This window comes from Salminus brasiliensis, chromosome 4 (assembly GCF_030463535.1).
Source record: "Salminus brasiliensis chromosome 4, fSalBra1.hap2, whole genome shotgun sequence".
NCBI lineage: Eukaryota > Metazoa > Chordata > Actinopteri > Characiformes > Bryconidae > Salminus > Salminus brasiliensis.
Window position 1 is genome coordinate 25,967,361 of NC_132881.1, and position 26,156 is coordinate 25,993,516.

Consider the following 26,156-nt stretch of genomic DNA (forward strand, 5'->3'; position numbering starts at 1 on the left):
CACTGGAAGCGTGCAGTGATCAAACACACACATTGACTGTTAGCACACTCGCCCTGAGCAGTGGGGCATCCATCACAGCGGCTCCCAGGGAGCTGAGAGGGTCAAGGGCCTTGATGATAGGCCCAACAGCTGCAGCTTGCCGAGCCCAGGTATTGAACCCACAACCATCTAACAGTGCTCTAACCACTGAACCACCACCGGCCCATGGTGAACAAAGTGATGCCACTCTTCATCATGCAATTTATGATGATGAAGATTATTTATCAGGTGTTCAGGTCAATTTTAGTGTGTCGGGTGCGCCACTGACTGAAAACAACCCAGGCAGACGTTCACAGGCACGAGCCCAAAGCGCGTACACCCCGGCTTTGCACCATTGAAATAGCAACCCGCCAAAGTCAGACCGCACCTGGCCCTTTAAAGGAAAGGCAAGTGACACTGATTGGAGTACTGCACGCCCATGATTAATTAGGAGACTCAGTACATGACTTTTACGCGTTTCAGTACAATAGCAAAAGCCCACGGACAGGCCCTAAATCAAGCTGCGTAGTTGACGGCTCGCCAAAAGATCGCTAAAATAGGGCCCTAGAAATGACGTCTGTTTAAGCCCCGCCCATCATCAAAAAGAGCCAATCAGCATAATGAAAAATATGGGAAAATAAATATAATTATTTTTTAATTAAATAATTTTTTTCCCAATTTCCTATTTTCGAATTTAGCCCCAAGAGGTCAGATTGTTTTTCTGATAAACGGTAAACTGACCATATCCTACCTCTATGCACCCTTTTTTTATTTGTTAAATTTAATCAAAACGGTGCGACTCAGACCAAACCGCGCTAAACGACTGCTCACACGTGTAGGAGTGTATTATCCAAACGTTTAGAGAACAAGGTGAACGTCTCCTTTAACTGCGAGCGTTTCCGCGCACATGTCTGCTCTCGGGACGGCCCGCCTCCCTAGATCTCTTATAACGCTTCAGTGGTCTGCCCCACACACGGTCATCGTCACAACGTCATATCCAAAAACAAGGGACGCTATGTCTCTATGCACGTTATCGAAAATATTACATTAAATGTATTAATTTCAATTCACCGCAACACAACACATCAATGGCTTTATCACACAGGTTAATTTTACATATACAACCCCCCCCCCCGCACCGCCCACCCCCCTCTAGTTAGATAATGGACTCGCCCGGTGCCCTATGCCCTGTGACGCGGTGCGGATGTCCTTCTCCCGCTGTGTTACAGGTTAAACATGGCTGCGCTCTTACGATCTGCCCGGCTGTTGAAAATCAACCCCTGTCCTTTGCTGCAGGTGAAGGGGACATGCAGATATGCAGCGACCTTCAGTAGCGTTTGCAGCAGAGGGGTGTGTTGGAGAGCGGCGGCGGCAGCAGCGGGCGGCGGGCCGTGTGGGTAGGTACAGTGAGTTTGGCCGCAGCGTGGATCTCCATGCTTGTTTGGATAGCTACTGCAGAGGCCGGTGAGGGTCTTACCCAGCAGACAGGCCCGAGAATCACCTCTGACAATCACCTTCAGACTTCAGTCTTTAACAAAGCATTAGTTTGATATTTGAGTGTGTCGAATTGTGTTGTGATGAGAAAGAAGCTTAGCCTGGTTTAGCACACGTGTGTGTGTGTGTGTGTGTGTGTGTGTGTGTGTGTGTGTGTGTGTGTGTGTGTATATAAGCTGCGATTTTGCCGTTATGTGAAAGGTCAGTGGCAGCAGCAGGAGTTACGCATCATCCCAAAGTCATTCCAGCACACCCAGAAAACGTGTCAGCCTGACACCTGTACCTGTACTTTGTGGCCTGGCCTTTATTTTGATGCTCACCCTGCTTTGGCTCTATGACCTCTTTCTGTTGCTTGCTGTGAATCTCTGGTCCTCCTTCACAAGAAGACCACAAGGGCAGTGGTGGCTCAGCGGTTAGAGCGCCGGGATATCGATAACAGGGTTGTGGGTTCGATTCCCGGGCTCGGCAAGCTGCCACTGTTGGGCCCTTGAGCAAGGCCCTTTACCCTCTCTGCTCCCCGGGCGCTGGAGTTGGCTGCCCACCGCTCTGGGTGTGTGTGTGTACTCACTGCCCCTAACACGTGTGTGTGTGTGTGAGTGTGTGTTCACTACCAGATGGGTTAAATGCGGAGGACACATTTCGCTGTACAGTCCACACTGTACAGTGACGAATACGTGCACCTTTATCCTTTATCCTTTATCACAGTTGTGCTGTGGTTGAATGTTACTGTCTGGTCCTTATTCCCCTGGTTCATATTCATCAGGTCAGTGGGTCAAGGTCATAATTGATCCTATGCATGAGACCACATGTCAGACCCTCATAGTTTCACACCGTTGCTAATATCCCAGGATCTTCAGCTAACCTGAACTAACCTGGTCATCCTTTCAGAGGAATCTCCTGCTTTGTGCACCCTCTCTGATGGCTGACCCCAGACCTATGTCATGCCTACGTCTTGTTCCCTAAAACTGTCTCCCGTATAGGCTGAGCTTGTGTAACTAATAGCTATGCCTTCAGTTCTGGGTCGAGGGTGGAAAAAGGCAATGGTGAGGCACTGAGGAGGCGACAGATCTTCAGAGTTACGAGGTCTGCTAGTGGTCTTCAGGCTACAAATGGGGCAATATGCACAACTGGAAGCATAGGTCCTGGTGAAGAACCATCTTAGCTGCTGTCACACAAGGACTGCCCTGTTCACGGTTGTTCCGACAGCTACTTGCAGACCCTTCTGACACGTTTAAACTGGGCAGCGGTGACCACATGTAAGCATGTTATACAGCACTAATGGAGCTCTTTCTGTTTTCAGTCTCTCCTCATACAGCTCAGTCTGGACCTGTTCTGCGCTGCGGTACTATAGTACGGCCCCAGAGCATGTGGGGGAGACTGTAGATTATTCCAGCCTTATATTGCGCAATAAGCAAGCCCAGCAGTTTGATTGGGCACTCGCTAAACTGGACAGCTCCGTCAGGAGGACTGGCCGAGTCACCAGAACGTTGCTTCAGCGCATCTTTCAAGATGTCTGTCGAGCAGGTAAATCATGACTTTAAAATGCTAAACTGTAGGCATGTTTATTATTATATTATTATTTAATATTGTTCTTATATAAGGCTCAAAACTCAAAGTAACAAACGCAAACATTATTTTCTGAGCTGTGTCAATTCCTTTGAATTGTTTGTTGGTGACTTAAATGTAAATAGTCTCTGCTCTGATTGGGTGCCCTGTTTTGTGCCTCGTTCCAAAAACACTCCTTATTCAGTATGAATGGGTGCGGCTAAACTGCTGCATTCTTATGTATGAATAAATATATTGAGCTTTAATAATTCCACATGTGTTTTTTGCACTTAGTTCCTATATATGAACTGGGGTGTAAACAGTACATTGCTGAAACCTGCAACATTGTAAAAATGCAAAAAAAAAACACAGTAGTCATTTTTTATTTATTTATTATTAAATACATACTACCTATAAGAGAACCCCCCCCCCACCCCCGATAAATAAATATAATATAAATGTAATCTAATGCATTACAACACACTACAACACTATGGCCATCTTTTATTCCAAGCATTACTTTTCTCTACAGCAGAATAAAACCCTAAAACCTCATTGAGTATCCCCTAAATCTCTCTTTAATGGCTTTAATGAAAAGCATGTTGTTGCAAAGCCATTTATCATGATCTCTGTCATTTAACTAGTTGGTTGCCTATTTAACTTCTATGCACCCAATATGTGTTGTATAGGTGTGTTTATGGGAGTAAGGCATTGATGCTTTGACCCATCAGTGAGTGTTTGTTTAAGGCAGTGCAGCCCTGTTCTGATAAATGATATAAAATTATATTATATGCTATAAAATGTATATTTCCGGCACAGGCTGTCCCAGTGGGAACCAGGCCCTTCTGATGCTGAGAAGTTGTGGTTCTCTGCTGCCTGAGCTGCCATGTGCAGAGCGTACAGAGTTTGCCCACCACATCTGGGACAGGCTGCAAGAGTTGGGTAAGAGCTGCAGTACCCTCACTTCTACGTCTACTTCTAATTTATATATAATATGTATGTGTGTGTATATGTGTATGTATGTATAATAAATATATAATGTATGTGTAAATATGTATGTATGTGTATATATGTATGTATAATAAATATGTATAAATATGGGGTTTCTGTTGCAGGTGCCACTTACGATGTCAGCCATTACAATGCTCTGCTTAAGGTATATCTGCAGAACGACTTTAAAATGTCCCCCACTGATTTTCTTGCCAAGATGGAAGAGGCCAATGTGCAGCCCAACAGAGTGAGTGATATTTGAGTGGTTATAATCTAAAAAAGGTCTTCTCACCTTAGTGTCTGTCTCTCTACAGTGTAGAACCTTTTACAGTGTTTTCTTGACTGATTGATCCTCTTTTGCCAGGTGACCTATCAGAGGCTGATTGCATTATATTGCCAAAGTGGTGACCTTGATGGCGCAAGGTAAGTCTGAATTCGCCATCATGTGGGCAACCTGGAGGGTTTTATGTACACTTTCTTTAATTATGGAATAATATTGCTTCCGTTGATGACTAGTAGTCAGACTGTTTGTTTTCCGTCATGTCACGTGTGTGTCTGCAGTGAAATCCTGACCTTCATGAAGAGTAAAGACCTGCCGATTACAGAAGCTGTGTTCAGTTCTCTGGTGATGGGTCACAGTCGAGCAGGGTTAGTCGCGTTTGTTTGGTGGTAATACCCATGGCCATTTGTGTGTCTCTGAGTGTTGTAGTGATGATGATTAATAATAATAATAAAAATAATAATTGGTAGATATGTTACATTTATTTCAGAGACATGGAGAGTGCTGAAAACATCCTGTCTGTGATGAGTGGGGCTGGCATTGAGCCAGGTCCAACCACTTACACAGCTCTACTCTGTGCATATGCTGAGCAGGGCAATTTTGCCAAAGTCAAAGAGGTGAGGACAGTCATGTGAAAACAAATTACGACTCCATATGAGTTTTAGCATACTTAAACATATGGACATTTGACCAATGTATTGATTGATTGGTGGGCGTATAACTCTTAACACACTGGAGTGTAACTGAAAATAAAGTGAAAAATAATAGTGATTTAATGACAATGCTAATTTCTTGTGAGGAAAAAGTTAGGAGCCCCCCCTCCCCTATATTTATTACCACTGAAAAAGCCTACAATTAGAATCTGGTGCAGCACATCTGCTGCAAATGATTAGAACGTGGTTAGAGGGGATTTTGAAGAAGCCTGTCTTATTTAAACCTCAGCTGTGGGTATCCGAGTGGTATCACCACCGGGAGATCTGAAGAATCTCTCTGGGGGCTTCAGAAAGGAGGAGGTTGTGAAGGGATTAAAGAATATTAAGAAACCAGGTTCAGTTTTTTCATCAAACTGAACAATATAAATATAATGTAATTGATTCATTAATTAGTGGTCAATATTATAATTTTAATGCATCATGTTTTGTTATTGTGAGACCCAATATTTTTTTTTTAAATTACATTAAATTCCTTTTAATTTATTTATTAAATAAAGAATGTCACTACTGATGCATTTTGTGTCCGATCACATATATCATTTCATGGTGTATCATGAAAATATGTGGGGGTGTGTGTGTTCTCATTCATTCTTTCCCAGGTTTTGGACAACTTGGAAAACATTGACAAAAGGCTACAGGACCGAGACCTGATGGAGGTAGTGTCTAGCCTAGCTAAAGCTGGTCTTCAGCAGCACGTACCTGAAATGATACAGCGCATGAGGCAGGAGAGAGGGTACATACCAGGTACACCACCAAGCGCATAATCGCTTATTCTAGCTACTGCCTTGATCATGTGAACCGATACAGAAAGCTTAAATTAGCACACCGAGGCACTGTTCTCTCTGTGTAGCACGTAGCTTATAAATGTGCTTTGTGTGTTTGTTTTTTTGTGTGTATGTGTGTAGATGCGATGAACTTAAGTTTAAATCTGATCACACAAGGCTTTGTGAATACGGCGTATAGTGTGCTGAAAACCTTTAGTATTGAGGAGCCGACACACAATGGAGACATAGATCTGGGCTGCTTCTTCCTCCGTCACTGTGTGAACATGAATAAGGTGAGTGTCCTGACAGCCGGTCTGATGGTGTACAACAATAGAATAGGATGTAGACCTAGATAAACTAGGGCTGCAACAACGAATCGATGAAATTGATAATTGATTATTAAACGTGTTGGCAACTATCTGTTTCCGCTGACGTCTGCGCTGGAAAAAATAACTAAATGAGGGCGAGTTAAACAAAGCAAGCCGGAGTAGAGGCGTAATCTTCAAAATAAGTTTAACATCAAGAAGTAAAAACATTCCAAAAAATTAAACATGACCAGCATAAATCCTCAAAAGTATGAGAGCACAGTCACTAAAATATCCAGAGTTTGTTCCGTTCTGAAGTGAGGAAGTAACGGCGCACTCGCGCTATATGAATCGGCACAGCACGGCACATGCTGTTTTTTTGCTTGTTAACTGGACAATGACTGTTTGTGTGTGTGTTACTTTTATGATCCGTTTAATTCGCTTAAGCAGTGTTTAAATGTGCTTTATAAAAACATGTGACTTGTACACAATGGTGGTAATTAATGATTAAGCTTCAATTTAATTTTATTTAAGTATGAGTAAAGATTTACATTTACATTTATGGCATTTAGCTGACGCCCTTATCCAGAGTGACATACAAGGTTATTCATATCACAGAGGTGGGCCAATGTAGTGACCGGGAATCGAACCCTGGTCTCCCACATGGTGTTGTAACTCAGTGGTAGGTAGTGGTGTTACCTGTTGGGCCACACCAACCACTACATAAAGACACTGCATACAAACTAAAGGCAGTTCATCCTGTCACACTCCTCACTCCAATACAGTGCAGTGTTTGCATCAGCAATGCACTTATTTTTTTTATTTCATTTATTTTGTTTTTAATTTATGAATACATTTGATCTTTATTTATTTTTATTTATTTATTTTATTTTAACTAATTTATTCTATTATTATTGTATGCACTTATTTACTGTTGTTCAAAGTTCTATTTTTAAATAAAGACATGGAAATGTATTTTTAATCCTATCCTTTGATTAATCGAAAATATAATAGACAGATTAATCGATTATTAAAATAATCATTAGTTGCAGCCCTAATATAAACTAAGCCAGTGAGACCGCCAGAATCTTAAAAATACTTTTATACACATCTTTGGTAATTCTGTCCAGACCTAATTTAAGGTAGTTTTGCTAACTCATGACCCACTTTTAGAATGTTCCTTCTGGTCTGGCACCTGCGACTGACTGTGTAAACAGATGGGGTTTTATTTATTTAATGTGCATTTACCTCTAAAACATTTGCAACCTTTCATTTCAGTCGACCGAAGAGCTGGTTAGTTTCTGTAGAGATATGAAGGATTCCAACCTACACTCAGCGCCACTGCACTTTGTACTCTACTGTGCCCTGGAGACCAAGAAGACAGGTGTGTGTGTGTGTGTGTGTGTGTTTAGGTGCACACTTTGTGGCTGCCTCTTTTTTGTTAGTTTGTCTCTTTTGTTGGTGCCCTTCGCAGCACACCCACAGTAGGGAATCATGGATGCAGACTAGGTGTCTAGCTCACTAACTTCCTCTTCTCTTTTTTTGAAGCCTTGGCTGTGGAGCTGATGAAGGTGATAAAGAATGAGGGCTTTCCCATCAGGCCTCACTACTTCTGGCCCCTGCTAGTTCAGCATAAGAACAACAAAGACACAGCAGGTGAGTCCTGAGACACTTCACCTTATGACGTTTGTCACTTGAACAGAAAGTCAAGTCAAGTGGGTTTTATTGTCATTTCAACTACATACAGAGTACACAGTGAAACGAAACAACGTTCCTCCAGGACCATGGTGCAACATAGACAGTGCATACAAAACACAAGTGCAACGCAATACAAGTGCGGACAGACAACACAGTACAGACAGAGAATAATAAATAATTGTCGGAAGTGTGCAAATTATGCAGTGTGCAATAAATATTGAGTCCAGTGAGGTAGTAATGTTTAGTGCAGATGCTTTGTGCAAAAATGCTTCCCTTTTTTTTTTCTTTTTTTTTTTATCTGGGGTAAGTGCAGAGAGAGAGACATCAGGTCAGAAGTTGAGTTGAGAAGTCTGATGGCTTGGGGGAAGAAGCTATTGCAGAGTCTGGTCATGTTGGACCGGATGCTGCGGTACCTTCTTCCTGATGGCAGGAGGGAGAACAGTCTGTGTGAAGGGTGGGTGGAGTCATCCACAATGCTGGTTGCTTTGCTTTGCTGGTTGTTGCTACCTGACCAGATCAGCATTCGTTACCAATGGTACTACTATGACTGTGTCACTGCTGTGCTGTGTATGGTCCACCACCAAAATCAGTTCTGGTCACAGGTACTCATTTAGCGGTACCATTCTGTTGATAAGTAGGGTACAGGTTAGCTGATAAATTATAAAGCAAAACATGAAATGCAGTCAGTACTTGGAAACCTATGAAGTGCGCCTACATTGTAGGTTTATCTTATAAAATAAAATGGCTGCAGGCATCTTGTCCAAATACATTTTTCTTTAGACTTTTTGACCATGGCGCCACAGTGTCATAACATGAAAGGTTCTTATGCAGTGCAGCTGGATTTAGGGGGGTATAATGATCACCCTTATTAGGGCTGATCATCCCTTGCATGGCCTCTGAACTTGCAGTGACTAAAACCAGTTTATGCCTGGCTGGGAGACTTCGCAAAGAGGTGAAGGGTCCTTCTGCCTCGCTGGCTCTGGCAGCCCTGTGTCCCCTTAAGTCTGTCCAGGAGCCATGTGAGCGGTGGCCAAGTGTAAAGTTTGGTGGAGGGGGGATTATGGTGTGGGGTTGTTTTCAGGAGTTTGGTTCGGCCCTTTTGTTCCAGTGATGGGAACTCTTAATGCTTCAGCATACCAAGAGATTTTGGTCAATTTCATGCTCCTAACTTTATGGGAACAGTTTGGGGATTTAACATGTCTGTGAATCAGTGCACAAAGCAAGGTTCATGGACGAGACCTGGATGAGCGAGTTTGGTGTTGAACAACTTGACTGGCCTGCTCCGAGTCCTGACCTCAACCCAGTGGATAACCTTTGGGATGAATTAGAGCGGCAACTGCAGTCCAGGCCTTCCCGTTCAACATCAGCATCTGACCTTGCGCTTCTGGAAGCATAGTCATAAATTCCCACAAACGCACTCCTTAACCTTGTGGAAAGCCTTCCCAGAAGGGTTGAAGCGATTCTAGCTGCAAAGGGTGGCCCGGCATAGTATGGATCAAGAATGGGATCACTTTAGTTCATATGTGTGTGAAAGCAAGTGAGCGAAATGCATTTGAGAATCACGTCCTGTGATGTTCTTTCTTGCTATGTCTGTCTGTCCAATGAGAGAACCCCAATGCACACCTTTTTGTGTATTATTATTATTATTATTATATATATTATTTTTTCTGCACTTCAGCCATTGTAGCCTGAAACCAAAAGACCAAGCCAAATGGAAAAAGATAAGGTCTCTTAAAATCTGGAGTGAACTTGTTTGGTGGAGTGTCTTGATGGCGAAGCGCTGTGGTAGAGAAATACCGAATTCACTCCCTGCTTATGCTATGCTTGGCAATGTGCTCGGTTACTGAAACCTGAACATCCCGGTCTCGTGTGACGTGCACTACTGGATCCCATTTACTTGTTGGGCCATTTAGCAAAGGCAAACTTTTCGTTTCACACCGATTTCCCTGATTGTTGGCGAAACCCCTCATGAAAGATGCAGGCTCACCCTCAGCCTCCTCCCGTTTTATTGAGTGTGTGAGTGTGCGAGAGAGTGGGCGCCACAGTGAAGCTTTATGTGATGGAATGTGGAGTGACTGGGTCTCATGTAAATTCGAGCGCTCTGAGGGAATTCACTTTGGATTACGCGCGCCGCTGTGCATGGCCATGAAATATTAAGCGCCATGTCACTTTCTGTCCACAGGTGTCACTGGCGGGCAAGCCCCACTCCCCCCACCTCTTTCTCCACCAGTGTGAGTGTATAGAGGAGGTGGGGGGAAAAGTTTGCATTTTGATGAGGTGTGGATTTGGGCAGGCGAGTTTGAGGAAGCATATGCTAGCACTGTCTTACCAGCCGCGAGCGAACAGCGCTTGTCACTCCGGAGCGGCGGAGGCAGCTTATCTCCTGTGACACGACGAACGCCCCGACCCTCCTCCCCACTCACACCCAGCTTTTAGCTTCACATTAGAAACCTGCTCACCGGCTAGATGGGGAGGGGGAGTGGGGAGGGGGAATCTCAATCTCGCCCCCCTCTTTTGTCATCTGCCTGTTCTAGCTATCTCCACATTCAGTCCTATTCATCTTTTATATGCTGCCGTGTTCATCTCCTGGAGCCGAAGAAAAGCAGCCTCAGCACTGATTTCAGTTGATATCTCCCTTAGTGAAGGCGAGATGTGGGACATCTCAAGGGCAAGCTGGGAGAGGTAGATGATCTCCTCCGTTTCTTACTGTACGGTTTTGGGTTTTAGCTTTATTTGACCTAGTCCTGCTTCTGCCTTTATCTGCCCTGAGATCTTTACAATAAGAGACTTCTATGTCTCAGACGCAGTTAAGCTCTGTGAGCAGGACTGCATTCATTAAGTAGAGGTGGAAGGATTGATGGGCTATGTGTTGGTATTGGCCAATTTGCGGCCTAAATATATGATCGGCTGCAAATTTAGCATATATATATGTATGTGTGTGTGTATATGTATGTGTGTGTGTGTGTGTGTGTGTATATTTTATACATTTTATATATATATATATATGAAATGCATCATTATACTTTACTAAATTAAAGGAAGATTCTGGTCAAGTGGTTGAACACTGTTCTTACACTTAGCTTTTTAGTCCTTTAACTCCAGTTACCTCAACTCCTTGAGGATTCCTTTACGAACACCCTCTAGCATTTAAGTCTTTTTTTGATGCAACTGGGAAAATGGGATGTGGCCAAGCTGTCCATAAACCACCTCTGGCTTTGTACCATATCTGACTTTAAATTGCACATCTGTAGAGTGCATAGAAATAATGTGCCTCGTGGGGCAGCAGAGAAAGGACTTAAGACAGACTAATCGGAGACTCCTCTCAAGAGTACAGCCTTAAGCCCAGTAGTGGTGTTTGCTAGCTCTGCTGATACTCACTGTAATCACACTGAGCTCCATGGAGCAGGAGTCCAATATTGTGCTTGTATCTTAACACAGAAGCTAATGTTACATGTGTGTGCATATATGTAAATAAGCTGTACATGATGGTCAGATTGAAGTTCTATTCGGTTAAGGCGAGGGCACTTCACCGATTTCCTCTCTGTTTTTGAAACTGAGCGAGTGATGGAGAGGATAAGTTTTCTGTTTACAGTATGAACCCTGGCCCTTCGCCATTTTTCAGTGAAGGAGCCTCTTTTCTGTTTTGATCCCTTCCTCTATTTGCGGCTCAGTCGTGAAACCTGGCGATGTAGCAATCAGAAACCTGAGTGTCACCTGAGAGTTCTACTCATCCACTCTGCTGCTGTAAAAGCCCACTTGCACGCTCTCCTGGGGTCCAGAGCGAAGAAGAAAATCTGCTGATTCCGGCAGCCTGGCCTGACGGGTGACTAGGCCGGTTATCCTTTTTCCAACCCCATTCACATGTTCCCGGTCCAACGCTGGTGTTTGTGCCTGAGAAATGGATCTATGGATTATTAAAGAGGAACGCAGGTATGCTCCTTTCATAAAAAAAAGCAGATGAATCGCTCTCAGGATCCATTGAGGAGGCAGCGTCTGATCGGCTGTTTTGCTTTTTGTTGAAAGTGGAGGAGCGTTGCGCCGGTGAGGGAGCATGAATGAATGGATGGACACAGGCGAGTGAAATGGAGAAATGGGATGGATGGATAGATGGAGACCCCAGGTGCCTTACCTGGCTAATGCTCTCACCCACTGGTTGCTGGTGGCCCATGGCTCCAGATGCAGGTTTTAATGGCAGATAAAAGCAGCCCTTATCTTTTATTCAGAGGTTTGTGTTTGGGGGGGGGGGCTGGGAGAACAGTATAGCCAGGTGAATGAGGCTCCCCCTGGGCTTTGTGATACACAGTGCTAAGGACCAAGGTGGAAAGTAAACACAACAGAAACTGCTGCTTCACGTGTCCTACATATGTATACTCCCTTCTCACAGACATGTGCACACTCTTTTACCCCACACACATACACACTTGTGCATGAGTTGCTTGGCAGAGTGGGTGTATTGCATATTCATGTGGCTGCTCCCAGGCCCTGCTTGAGGCCAGAGCTCAAAGCCCCGCTCTAGAGCTCAGTGTGGGATAGGATTGCTGAAGGCACAGACAGCTCTAGCTCTGTGGTAATATTCTGATTAGAGTGTGTGTTTTAGTCAGTGTATGTCTTGGCTCGATGTGTGGGGAAATTAAAAAAAAAAAAGTCAGTTTTGTGTAGCATGGTGATCCTGGCTGTGCTCACTAATAAACCTTAATGGTTCGGTGTGCTTTGTTTTTCAACTAATTGAGCTGATGTTGAAATGTCACCCGTTGAGATCATTAGATATTGGGAAAATCGGACTCTTCTTCTTCTTCTTTTCATTTTTTAAATATTATTTATTTTTTTATTATTGTTTTGGATTGTTCAAAAACACACACAGTTTTAATAAGTGCTGCTTGGGATGATCAGTGTGGTTCACATTAAACTGGGATATCTCATACTATAAATTACTCATTTAATAGTTCAAAAATGTTTGCTCTATGGAGAGATGATTCTTATTATCAGAAGTAATTACTTTAGAACAAATGTTGCTTTATAATGAATGATTGATAAACAAGAAAACCCACAAGATAAATCATATGTCAGTGGAGAGCTGGCTTGTTGATTACAGGGTTGTGGGGGCTCAGTCTGCCACTATGATCCGAGAACTGCTGTTTTGAATCCTGGGTCATGCTGCCTGCAGTCAGCAGCCGGAGCCAGACAGGGCACAATTTGCTTTGCTCTCTCTCTGGGTTGGGCCTAGTCTGATGTTGGTCAGCACAGAGCATCTGTTAACTGGTGTATGGGAGCTGGGAGGCTATGCTTTACCTTCCTTTTGTTGCTGGATGGTTTTTTTGTGCTTTATCGACAGTTTTGTCGAGTTTTGTGTGGAATGGTACTAATTCTGCTGTTTTCATTGTCTCCAGGTGCTGTGGAGGTACTGAAGGCCATGAGTGAGCTGGGTGTCGTTCCTGGTGTTGAGACCTTTTCCAACTTTGTACTGTCCACCTTCCCCTCAGTGGACCATGCCCGGGACGCTGTAAAGGTAGTGTGTCTGTGTCTGTGTGTGTTTGTGTAAGAGAGAGTAAGGCAGTGAATTTTGTTCTTACTTCTGATCCTATCTGATGCAGGATGCTGGTTGTGCAGTGGATAAGTACTTTGACTTGGCGGCGATACGACATCAGGCAAGACTAGACCTTCCTGGAACTCTTGCTATCAGTAAGTATTGAAGACTTCTTGAATCTCCATCTTGCGCTGTTGGTCTCCCTCCCATTCTTGGTCTAGCTTTCTTGCCCTTTATCTCGCTTGCTCGCATTCTCTTTCTCTTGCATGTATTCTCACACACATTGATTTGTAGACTTAATAGACTCAGAAATGTCTTGCTTTCTTGAGGTCTTGGCTAGGATGAAACACATTAGCATGTTTTGCCAAAAGGCTAATTGTCCTCATACGCCTGACACCAACACATGCCTTTTCTGCTGGACCTCTGTGCGCTCATCAGGCCTTTTTAAGTGATTAGTGAGTGATTGCCAGAGCAGAGCAGAGGGAAGTGAATTGTCTTCTCTGGCGGAGGTGAAGGAGGGCGAATGCTGTTAAATTATGGATGGTTTCCTCCCTCACCTCGGCGCTGCCCCCTCTCTGCATCTCTCCCGCCGTCTGTTTACCCTCCCTGCCTGTTTGTGTCACATTGAGAGGTGTCTCACCCACTCCCGTTTCAGAGCGAGAAGTTATGCGGGGCGCTCAGATGTAAGGTGATGTGACAACACACCCTGTACACACCCTCTGCTTGTCCCTAGAATGAGGGTTGGAGCTGTCGCTCTGTAAAATGCCCTGATATTCAGGATGGCTTTTTTTCTTCTGAGGTTTGGGTGACCTGCAGAGTTTGTGTGTGTGTGTGTGTGTGTGTGTGTGTGTGTGTGTGTGTGTGTGTGTGTGTGAGACATACTGTTTGTTTTATTGACGTTTGACAAGTAGGAAGGGACAGAGCTCTCAACAACAAAAGAATCAGCTTTTCCTGTGTACTATGTTCTCTCTGTGGGACCTCCTGTGGGTCCCCCCTCTAAATGCAGCTAGTCAGTGACTTTCATCTGTCCCACAGTATGCTCTGCAAAGCTTAGGACATAGATCCTATTGCCAACACGTCACATCATCCACCCCTTGGCAGTTCTACGCTTTGTAAAAAATGAAGGTGCTTCAAATGGTACATTTGAGCGATGCCATAGAAGAGCCACTTTTGCTGCACCTCTATTATGAACATGGTTCTTTAAGGAACTAAAACTGGTTCGTCCATGGCATTGCTCAAAGGATCCTTTTGCAGCACCACATTTTTCAGGATTGTTCTAGTGGCTTGTACCCGGGTTCAGAAATGGACCTCCTTAAGGATCTGATCTTTACTGGTTAATCTTGTGTCTACTTCTGCAGTGTCTTCACCCTCCTTCCAAATCACTGACTTCAACGCTTTCAGAGGAAGCCTGTTACTTGGGTTTAAGCAGTAAGTGCATATGTGTATGTGAGCATCTAAGTGTGTGTACATTCATGTTCCTGACCTCAGCCAGACACCCATTCACCCTTTATTAGCTTCATCTATATAGATACAGTTGTCCTGGAGCAAAAGCCCAAGTGCAGCATGCAGAGGAACTCGCACAAACACTAATCCTTCATTAATAATGGGATCCCCTCACCCTGTCTTACTTGATGGCTCAGTAACTGTATGGTGGACTGTGATAAGTAGCATTAGGGCTCTTCAGCAGGACGAGATGACTGTGCATCCAGGAGATCAGCATCTGTTTCCGCTGGCTGGTGCTGCCTTGCATGCCGAGCATTTAGAAGCGAGTGGAGGACTGTGTGGGGTGGTTGTCTTTGGCGACAGTTGTCAGGCTAGTAATTGGGGTTGTCGGGGCCTGTCTCTGTGGCGACCTGCTGCTGTCATAGTCAAGGTCAGGGGATAATTTAATCATTAAAAGACATTAAGAGGCTTCTCCCCACCTTCCTGCTTGTGTGCTCATCTTCACACACAAACTGAGGCATTATAGCGGAGACGCCAACAAACTACATGTTTGATTTCTCTCCCCCTCTTGTGTATGTGCAGGGAGCCTTGCAGGTCCTTGAAATCTTCACAATTTGTGTGTCACAAAGCGTTTTAGGTCAACAAATGAAATGATATGAGTGTAATGCACCTGTGCTTTAATGATCTCCACCCTAGACACGCCAGTTCACATATCTAGCCTTTAGAGAAGGTCATATTACCTGAACTCAATGAATGACATCACGGGCTGCAGTCAGCCACAGAGGGTTTTATTCATAATGAGTGATTCTGTGACCTGAATGACCAAAAATCTTGGTGACGTTAGTTTGTTTTTGGCTTGGACTCATCAGATTTAGACTACAGCTAATGGCTTTAAGCTATAGCTAGTACTGTTATAGCTTGTGTGAGTGGTCTCTGTCACACAAAAGCCTTCTTTAAAAACCAAGTCAAGCCAGGTTTTTTTTTTCCCTTCTCCTGTAAAGTTGTCATTTTGGAGATACAAGGTTTTTGGGAGTAAACTATATAGTTTACATCATGAATTATTTATTTATTGCAAGCAGTTTGTAACAATCCTTAAGGTTTGTGTACATGTGCTTGGTATTTACGAGTGCCAGTATTGTGAACTTCATTAACATCTCTGATCCTCTGCTGCCCCCTACAGGTTTAGTGATGTAGAGACCATGGCCAAGGTAAGCACTCGCATCTACTCCTTATTATAGCATTTCCCAGTACCAGTAATGGGAGATGTAAACATGTGTTTTACCCACTTTTTCAAGCCACCAAACTGTTCATACTTCGAAATAGGTGTAATACACTGTAAATACGGTTTTCAGCTTTGAGTTTTTGTTTTTTAATAGTGGACTCATTGCTGTACTGTAAAGCCTGTGACTTATCTTCTCCAACATTCAGTGTTTCTTTTGTGTTTTAGATCACAGAGATTCTCTACAAAGACAAAAAGTTATGTCAGGCAGGCAAAGACAAGCAAGGTATGCTTTGTGACTCTCTCGTCTTCAGGTTGTCTGACATGTCTGGGTTCTGAAATTCACTTCTTTAAATTTGCACTCAGTATTAGAAGGCTACTGTAGCTAAAGCTTGTAACCCACTGATGAGTTTGTTTAATCAGTTTATTCTAAATGACATTTTGTTACCTATAATAATAAGTTATAGCCAGTCATCTCAGAATATTAGGGCTGCCCCCTGGTTTGGAATGAACTCTGCTCATTATATCAGCTCCACTTACCCTGTAGGGACACTTTGTGGTTCTAGAATTCCAGACTGTATCCATCTGTTTCTCTGCATACTTCGTTAGCCTCCTTTCACCCTGTTTCTCAAAAGTACGGACCCCACAGAGCAGGTAGTATTTGGGTGGTGGGTCATATTCAGCACTGCAGTGACACTGGCATGGTGGCGTGGTGTGTTTAGTTTCATTTCAGTGCAGGGAATGACCCATTACCCAAATAATACCTGCTCTGTGGTGGTCGGTCCTGTGGGGTCCTGGCTGTTGAAGAACAGCATGAAAGAAGGTAAACAAAGTATGCAGAGAAACAGAGGGACTGCAGTCTGTATTTGTAGAACCACCAATGTGAAGTAGAGCTGATATAGTGGGCAGTGTTGGTTCCAAACCAGGGCTGGTTCCTAATATAGTGATTTGACTGTGTACACTGTAACTCTGAACATTTAAAACCTTTCACAAAAGTTATATTTGAAGGAATAAAATGGCAAAGCAAATTGTGCCCTCTCTGGCTCCGGCTGCTGACTGCAGGCAGCATGACCCAGGAAAAACCTTACCCTAGATGCTGGTGATCAGTCAAGACCTCTTTCATATCTGAGGATAGCCTTGCATCTACAGGCCAACATTGCTAACAGCTGATATACTTGGACTGTCACCAAACCCATCTGTAGAAATGCATGCCCAAAAACATCTCTCCACCCGCTCAGAACACACGCCAAATTTTTTTGTTGTTTTTTTGAAGAGAAAAATAATCTATAAATTATACATGGTGTTTATATGTGGAGCGTGTGAGAGGGGGTGGCGATGTTGGGGGTGATGGTCTCTCTTTGTTGGAGCTGGCCTTAGCGCTGGTGTGAGCAGGTGGGAGAGGTGGACGGTCTCTCTGTCTCATCCGGTTGGCCCACGTCCAGCACACATTAACACACGCTTTGGTCAAGACTGTAGTAAATCTGCCGCAGTCAGCAGTCCTCATACACGTACAAGCCCCTTTTTGTTTTACACACTCTTTAGGGTTTGTTTGGTGTAGTGCAACAGGTAACACCACTACCTGCCAGTGAGCTACCACAGCATGTGGGAGACCAGGGTTCGATTCCTGGTCTGGGTGACTATGCTGCGGAACACCAATCTGAGTCCTTGGGCAAGACTCCTAACACTACATTGTCATAAAAGCATTTCACTGCAAGTTATACTGTGTATGACTATGTATGTGACAAATAAAATTTGATTTGATTTGATTTTGACATTGGCCCACCTCTGTAATACGAGTAACCTTGTAAGTCGCACTGGATAAAGAGCGTCAGCTAAATGCCATAAATGTAAATGATTGCTCTATAAGACAGCATGACTCAAAATTCAAATTCTGATTACCTTTGGCAAAATCCGATAAATGGGCCAATAGAAATGCTCCAGAATGAGTTCTGAATGAATTTTTTATTTTTTACGTTGGCTTTTAGAACCACCACCACCCCCCCCCTTTCTGTAAAGTTGACAGTATGTAAAATAACATGACTTGGTTATGCTTGACCCCAGAACAAGTCGGCTACTTTCTCTATCACCTGTTTGAGTTGATGACTGCGAGCGACGTTCAGGCCAAAACGCAGGAAATTAAGGAATACTTCAAAAACCTTGCAGGCAAGGTATGTACACACTAGAACTGCACAGTATTAGCAATATGTCGTGCTGCATATTGCTACATTTCATCCCCTTCCGTGTTTGTTTGTATGTGTCTCACACATAGCGGCAGTTCTTTACACAGTCACTATTTCATGAGGAGTGGACGAGTAAAAAAAGCTCCAGACTGAGTAATAAAATCAGTTTACGTTACCTGGCCTTAAAGTTATAAAGAATACCGCAGTGCAACAAAATGCACACAGAAACTCTTGTCTAGAACTGCGAGTGCAGGATGGGTCAACATGCATTTCGTATGTTTTTTTTCTTTTTTTTAAACTTTACATTTGTCACTAAAATGCTTCCTCTGTAAGTACTGACAAGATCCGATTTTTCCCGCATTAACCCAAAAAAAAAAAAAAAATTTGTACTTAATTTTCCTTTTGCAGAAAATTCTAATACTGAAAATGTGAGTGATATTAAAGCAAAATAAAGAAATTCTATTGCATTACCTTGTATCTTGTGTGCTAAGCACAAGGAATCTGAAATTATGGATCTGGAATTAATGTTGTGCATTGTTTTATTTACTTTCTAAGATGAATTCTGTATTATTAAAAGGTATTAAGGGTTTGTCTTCGGTCACTTCTTTCAAAATTAAAGTGTAAAAGCATTACAAACTATGGTGGAAAAGATTTGTTGTAACTTGAATACATTCTGTGCTTGCAGAAAATCAAAATTCCTGGGAAACTCTACAAAGGGATCAAGAAATTGGCTTTGACCTACAACGTGCCTGAGCTTATCGAGGTATCGCTTGGTCGTGGTTGTGCAGTGCTAAGCTGAAAATGAGTGACTTAAAAAATGAGCTGACCTAGGTCTGAAGGTGAGCTTGGGGTGTAGTCTGCTCAGTTCTGGTTTTGTTGTTCTTGCAGGATGTTCTTGCTCTTGTGGACAAACAAACATCTGGCGAGGTTGCCTTCAGTGTAAGTATGTGTGTGTTTGTATAAATATGGTGTGTATAATCCATTATTTTATATAAATATAAAAATGTTGGATATGTTGGAATGGTCAAAGTTGGAGTGATAATCTTAATGAGCACCTCTGGGTTTTCAGAGTATGGAAAACACTGTGATAACAAGGAAGACGTTTGAGAACTTGAGGTCCAATGGAAAGCCAGGAGACTTTTATTTCAGACAGCTCATTAATTCACTGTGTGCTGAGGAGGTGAGGGTCATTGCTCACTCTGCATCGTGTTTTTAGGTGTTTTCATTGTGATTGTAGGTCATCATGCTAATCCCCAGCAACATGTTTTGCGTTTGTGTGTCTCTACAGAACCTGTCCAGTGCTCTGGAGCTGCAGAGTCAGTATCCGGAACTGATGGTGCCTAGTAGCTACGCCATGCTCATAGGCCTGTGCTGCCGTCTTAGTAAAGTTGATGAGGCAATGAAGTTGAAGACAGAGATGTAAGTGGAGTCAGCGTTGCACAGGTTAACTTGATGGGAGCGTTCACTTGAGGGATATGTTGGGTAAAGTTCAGCACAGCATCCAGAAAATTGGAACCCAATATGGGAACATGGCTTAACAGTGTTTAATGTAATGAACGGCAGGCGGTCTGTGGTCTTTTGAGATGACTGGCATATGCAAATTGTCTGTTATCGCAGCGAATCCTGGTAGTCCTGTCACATTTTGAAATTGAATCAATAAACTCCGTTACGGAAGTTCACTAGCTGGTACTTAAAGATACTTTTGCTTAATGATTAATACTTATTTATTTAAATATATGCATGTTGCGTAAAAATACACCATCAGCCATATCATTATTGCCCAAACATTGGTCTACAGTGTTCACTTGCTGCCCAATATTTCCCACCCCTTGATTGATGGCAATCAGTTCTTGAAGGTGATGTGATGTGAAGGTCTGAGACTTTTTGGCAAGAGCCAAACTGTGATGACTAGATCACTGGGTCAGATCACCTCCAAAACTTCAGGCAGATCCTGTCAGTACCTACCTACCTACCTGGTCAGAAGACCAAAAAAAAAAGTCACCTGCGACAAGGTCATGGGCAACTAAGGCTGATGGATGCGATCCATGGAGGTCTCCTCACAACTTACAGAACTTAAGGGATCTGCTGCTACACCTTCAGAGGTTTTGTGAAGTCCTTGCCTCGTATGGTCAGGTCTCTTGTGATGGCAACTAGTACAACTCCCTACTAGTTGGCCCCTCTTTGTTGGTCACTCGGTACTAGTTGCCCTTCTTGAATTTGAACCAGGTTCTTCAGCGAAACCCACAATTTAGGTGTTACAACTCTGTCATCCCCTTCATATCCTCATACCTTTAGCTCTGACTTAACAGCGGAAATGCCCGTTTTTTTTTTTTTAGTGAGAAGAGGACATCAGCTTTCAGGCTTGCAGTGTCCATTGTCTGCTCTATCTGCGGGCTGAGTGGTGATTCACCATGAAAACTATTGGCAACGCTACTTGTAGGCCTCGCTCTGGATGAACTTTAGTTATTCTTCAAAATTTGAACTTCTAGCTGAATAACAGCTTATTTAGCTGTTTAAGTCTTTTTAATCTTTCTAAGTCTTTCAAGAACCACAAGTTTTATATTGTAGTATGCTTTAATGCCTCAGGTAGCATTCGGGGCCTTTGAAAACACTGTGAATTCACTGGTCCTTCAGAGTCTTGTGTTCTCAGAACATTGTTCCAGTAGCTCTGTGAAACCTCTTTAGCAACACTGAGATGGGCAGCTGTGTTGAGGGTAATTTTGGAGATTTGCCTGTCTGAAGATCCTATACAGTGCAATTGTACTGATCTATGTAGGGCATGCTCTCCTAGGGAGGGCCGCAACTGTCCTAAATTCCATTTGCAAACCATCCTGTAATTTGTGAAATCTGACTGCCTGTGGCCTGACAGGAGAAAGTGGATAAGATGATGTATGGATGGATGGACTCACTGTGGTCTAACTGAAGTCTTTAGGTGCAAACTTACTAAAGCTCAAGCCCTAAGAGGGCTACAAGGACTTCTAAAGTCTTCTAAAATCCCTCTCAATCTGGACGCAATGCAATCTCTCAAAAAAGGTTAAAGACTTGTAATGTTTGTTCGGCAAGACTTGATTTTTGAGGACTGGCCTTCTTATTAATCATGTGTTTTTGTGTATCCTTCCCTTTGTAGGTTTTCTAGGTACACTGAGGTCACCCTAGATACCCAGAAGTACATGGGCTTGGTCAGACTGTTGAGCTTACATGGCAGGGTGGAAGGTAAGTCCACTACCAGGAAAGTCTCTCTGTCAGAGTGCTCAAAATAAACATCACTTGATGCCTACTTAATAGGCCTTAATAATTGCATTGCATCAATTACATGGCGGTATAAATTTGTCCAATAAATTCTGAAGGAGACCTTTCTGAAAATAGGTTGTAGATGTATGGGAAGAGATTTAAAAAGATCAGTTAGAAACCAAACATTCCACTATGCAGAGAATACCAGTAAAACTGCCAACATGGCCAGATCAGGCTGTCTTAGCAAGTTCTTCCCAAGAGCTGACTGCAGGACTTGTAAAGAAGTCACCTACATCCCTGAAATGTCATCACAGGTTTTACAGGTAGCTCTTGACACAGTTGATGTTGAAGTACAGCAACGGCACAAGTTTATTTTTCATGGATAGTGTGTGAGGAAGTAACCCTTGCTATAAATAAAGTAAACTAAAGATTCCTCTGTCCAAATCGTTACATCAAAATCTGATTGCCAGAGATGACCTAGACAAAGACCAGGACGTCTGTAACGATGCAAACTTTGATCTTGTTAATAATATTTGGGGGGGGGTTATAAAGAGAAAATTCCTATACATTTAAATGTTTGTTTATTTTAAAAAAAAGACATTTTCATGGGGTACCCTGAGTATTTTATCACTTGACAGTACGTTATGTCCCCTAGTACAGCCCCCGATATTCAGGGAGAGAAGTAGGGTGTATTGTTGAGTATGCCTTGAACCATTATAAAGATGAGAGGTGTGTAAAAGTCTTTCAGATGGTTTTAGAGGGGAAGGTGAATTAAAAGCAGCCCATATCCAGTAAAGGGGAGAAAGTTGGGAGGCACTGTTAAGTGTGATTGATGAAGACCACCAGTTGGTTAATTAGTCTGGCAAAATTCTGAACTGAGCGTGTACGTGAAAGTGCAAGACGCAGCCCTAACCGCCCGTCTCTCTGGACGGCCACGTTAATCAGCCATTATCTGAATTCTACGGTGGATTTCTCCGCGCTCGTGTAAGACACAATTACAATAAGAGTGTTTCCTCTTTGCTTTTGTGCACACAGTGATGGCGAAAATATACACTCGCGCTCCTTTTTTCACCAAGCGTGTCACTCCCGGCCCCCCTCCCGGCAGGCTCCTCCTGTCACAGAACGGAGGAAAATTACAGGACTTGCGCCACTTTTAACGGAATTACCGAAATCCGTCCTGATACTAATGGCATATCATGTCGGGGGAAAGTGCTTGAGCGTTTCTCACACACACACACATGCGCACGCGTGCGCACACATTTGCATGTGAATTCAGGCGAAGGCGTGTAATGAGGGGAAGTGTGTGTGCGCGCAGGTGTGTGTGCGTGCACGCGTATATGTCCGTCAATGTGAGCGAGCGGTCATTAGCCCACCAGCGCGCAGCAGCAGCTTGTCTTCCGCATTAACACACCTCAGTGCCCTGCTGCTGCCCACATCGCTAGGGCAACCAGCCCTGCTTAAAGATCAAGACCCGTGGCACCAGGTGCACGCCGGGAGCCCTGACTTTTAACAGCGTAGTTTGCCCACCCCCGGTCCTCCTTTCCGCTCAGGACAGTGTGTTTTTGGAACAGAGTTCATAAAAGAATTTTGGTATTGGAGGAGGCTCTGGACTGTGCGCAAAGGAGCAATGGCGTGTGTGAGATATATGCAGGTGGGCTGAGACCATGCACAGAAAGCAATCCTTCCAGGGGCCCCATTCAGCAGCAGCAGACAACTGGTCATTATTAGTGGTGCTGTCCTTGCTGTAGAAACTGGGGCAATCCGTTCTTTCAGAGCTTTCTAGCGTACATCTCTGAGCAGTCAATTGTGAACCGACCTCCCCCGGATGGTCAGGAACAGGGAAGTGGTGGTGAATTACTCCTCAATTGTAGAGAATGGTCCTCAGTATCTAGCATTACACTCTTCAAACTAAATAAATGTGCCAAAAGGGAATCCCATAGAAGAACCACTTTTAGCATCTTAAATTATCAGGGGGGTCTATACTCTATACAAAAATAAAGGGCATTACTTGCGCATCAGTGTCAGAAGTTGAGTGAATAATACAGTAAGTAATGATTTATTACTGTTTGGAGTAGTAACTCACTATTTGGCCTGTTGTTGAATAATGAATTTGGTTTTGCTCTGTCTGTACATGTTTTTACAGTTCCTGAAAAGTAGGGCTGGGCGATTATGGTAAAAAATACTATATCACAATATTTATCACAGTGTAATCACAGACTAAAGACATCAGTAGCGACAGATAACAGAATGTACCACAATAATGATGATAAAATATTGTCATATTGCCCAGCTACTGGAAAGCCCCGTCCACACGTCAGGATATATTTTTTTTTTAATCTTTTTTTTTTTTTTTTTTTTTTTTCCTCTCGCCACATGAATTTCTGTTTTAATCACTGAAAGCAGAGTTTATTGAAAACTCTCTCCAAGGTCCAATATCTCTTTACTTCTTACCACGTATAGTGAACTGCTTAAGTCATAGGACTACAGTGTCTACTTGAAGATAGCACTAGATTTCAGATTTCCATGTATGAAAATGTAAATACTGTTCTATTACAAATCTATAATGCTCTATTTAGACCTAGGATCAATAATTTCGTGACTTGCATTAAAAGCCTACATATTCAGGGATGGATGTTTTTTTTTTCAATCATTTAAAAAATATGAGCACGATTAAGGGGGTGTTTTTTTTTTTTTTTTTTTTTTTCACGTCTCTACAAATGAAAACACAACTTGCTTATATAGATAAAAATGACCCCACATTAGTTTAGTTTTGCCAGTAAACAGGTGGTTTTAGGGGTAAAATGGCAAAATCTGTGCTGCTTGTGTTGGCCACTTGTGTTTTTAATGTTCTGTTTAACGGGACTGGGGTAAAATATTACAGGTGTTAATGATGCACAGACTGAGTGTTCGGGCCTCTGTGTTAAAGTATAACCCTCATCTCTGAACAGCTGTCCTATAGAGCGGCTGGAAAGCCCTGAGCTAATGGGAATGCTGTGTGGTTTGCTGCCTCACGCTACAGTGACAGCCTGTTGGAGGATAAAAAGATTGTTAGTTCTCGTCCCTGATGGGTATCGCTGTCGCCATGCCCTCCGGCGAGCCACTTAACCTCAATCGGCCAAGTTCGTATCCAGCTGTTAACCCACGCCACGCTGCTTTCTTTAAACAAGAACTCTGAATCAAACTGATGGCTTGTCCCGCGCCCAGCCGACTGCTGGGATTCTGATACAACACACTCCTCTCCTGCAGATCCCTGATGGCAGAAACGCTGGTGTTGAGTGAGCAGAGTGTAATCTTACTTAAAGCAGCCTCTTGAACACTCAGCATGACCCCCGTGTTAAACCCAGTCTCCTGCCTTTGGTCCCCCCCACCTTTTGCCCTGTCAATTTTCCCTCAGCAAAGAGAGCTAGGGCACATTTGCATAACAACAGGACAAAAATTAGAGGGAAGTGAAGTGACAGTTTGAAATTTGGGCTGCGAAGTAGGCTGAGATTTTCTTTTTTGGGGGGCGTTCGAGTGTGTGGTTATGGTGAGCGTTTGCCATGGCTTTTTGCAGTATTCATACATAATATGTTCTGTTCAGGTTAGATTACTGATTATGTGGAATTTCCAATCTGACCTCTTGGCCTCAGTGCTGAAGGTCTTCTGTTTTCAAGTTATTATGAGCTTCGATTGCTCTTGGGCTATGAGGCTTCCAACAACTGGTGGAAAATTTGGGCACATATGGGATCAGCATCTGCAAGATGATGCTTGTGGAAAAGCATCAGATCAGGTCGTGATTTGTATAGGATAGGACCACATCCCTATCTGTGATTCCTCCATTCATGTGCCCTTTCTGTTGTATGAAGCAGTCGTACAAACCCGACAGCTTGTCCAGGCCAAGCTGCCTTTGTCATCACTGCTTACGATCATGTGAAGTAAAAATTAGCTTAGACTAGTTTTGGGGTTTCACAGATCATTCGTGGACTTATTTGCACATCAATGCAGCTCCAGAGAATGTACTGCGCTGAGCGTTCTCTATGCAGTTTTCAGTTGCAGGCATCTGCCTTTCTTTCACTCTCCAGTCCAGGCTTCAGATGATTAGTATCGCCGGTGCAAACAGGCCCTATCGGTATCAGCCCATTAGCGAGCCTCTAAACAGTGCGTAAACACATCTTAATTATCTGGCTTGGTGACAAAGCAGCTGTTGAGTTTAGCGGGGGGAGGGGGGATGGGGATGGGTGTTAGGGTGCTGGTGAACAGCAGACCCCCGGCCCCTGCCAGATGGGAGCGCTGCCCGGTAAAAAGCTTCCATTACGCCGGGCGATCGGCGGCACGCCTGCGACCGAGGCCCACCAGGTTCACGCCGGGCACTCGCCGCACACCTATAATTTACCGGGATGCTTTCGCAGGGAGCCGTGAAAAAAAAAAAAAGAAAGCAGCCCGCCATTGTGGGGGCCCGGTAATTGTAGTCTCGTTTAGAAATGCAAGTAGCAATTAGCGGCGAATTGGCATTATACACCAGCATTTGCATTCCCGCTGGGTGTAAAATGTTGTTTTAATAGCGGTTTGTTTTCCCCACATGAAATTATCTAAGGGGCCTTTTATCACCTCCTCCCCTCTCATGCTGGCTCCAGCATGCATCAGCAGCAGCAGCAGGCCCATCAGGGGACGGCCCTTCTTCCAGCCTCGGATTTAATCCCGCTGTGTGAGGAACAGACAATGAGAAAACGTACGGGAAGCAGGTTCTTAGGAGGCTTCCTTCTTCAGGAACCT

General features: G+C 43.6%; 1 protein-coding gene across 1 annotated transcript in view; it reads left to right on the forward strand.

Annotated features, from left to right (window-relative positions):
* Positions 1 to 1,247: 1,247 nt before the first annotated feature.
* Positions 1,248 to 26,156, forward strand: part of lrpprc (leucine-rich pentatricopeptide repeat containing) — a 54,216-nt gene continuing 29,307 nt past the window's right edge. The window contains exons 1-22 of the mRNA XM_072677730.1: positions 1,248 to 1,415; positions 2,813 to 3,036; positions 3,877 to 3,999; positions 4,173 to 4,294; positions 4,412 to 4,470; positions 4,609 to 4,695; positions 4,818 to 4,944; positions 5,640 to 5,784; positions 5,946 to 6,097; positions 7,388 to 7,493; positions 7,658 to 7,765; positions 13,195 to 13,313; positions 13,399 to 13,486; positions 14,690 to 14,759; positions 15,955 to 15,982; positions 16,222 to 16,279; positions 18,055 to 18,161; positions 18,859 to 18,936; positions 19,062 to 19,112; positions 19,243 to 19,353; positions 19,462 to 19,592; positions 21,301 to 21,386. Coding sequence (XP_072533831.1) covers positions 1,255 to 1,415; positions 2,813 to 3,036; positions 3,877 to 3,999; positions 4,173 to 4,294; positions 4,412 to 4,470; positions 4,609 to 4,695; positions 4,818 to 4,944; positions 5,640 to 5,784; positions 5,946 to 6,097; positions 7,388 to 7,493; positions 7,658 to 7,765; positions 13,195 to 13,313; positions 13,399 to 13,486; positions 14,690 to 14,759; positions 15,955 to 15,982; positions 16,222 to 16,279; positions 18,055 to 18,161; positions 18,859 to 18,936; positions 19,062 to 19,112; positions 19,243 to 19,353; positions 19,462 to 19,592; positions 21,301 to 21,386 — 2,341 coding nt within the window. The 5' untranslated portion in view covers positions 1,248 to 1,254. The remainder of the gene's footprint in view (positions 1,416 to 2,812; positions 3,037 to 3,876; positions 4,000 to 4,172; positions 4,295 to 4,411; positions 4,471 to 4,608; positions 4,696 to 4,817; positions 4,945 to 5,639; positions 5,785 to 5,945; positions 6,098 to 7,387; positions 7,494 to 7,657; positions 7,766 to 13,194; positions 13,314 to 13,398; positions 13,487 to 14,689; positions 14,760 to 15,954; positions 15,983 to 16,221; positions 16,280 to 18,054; positions 18,162 to 18,858; positions 18,937 to 19,061; positions 19,113 to 19,242; positions 19,354 to 19,461; positions 19,593 to 21,300; positions 21,387 to 26,156) is intronic.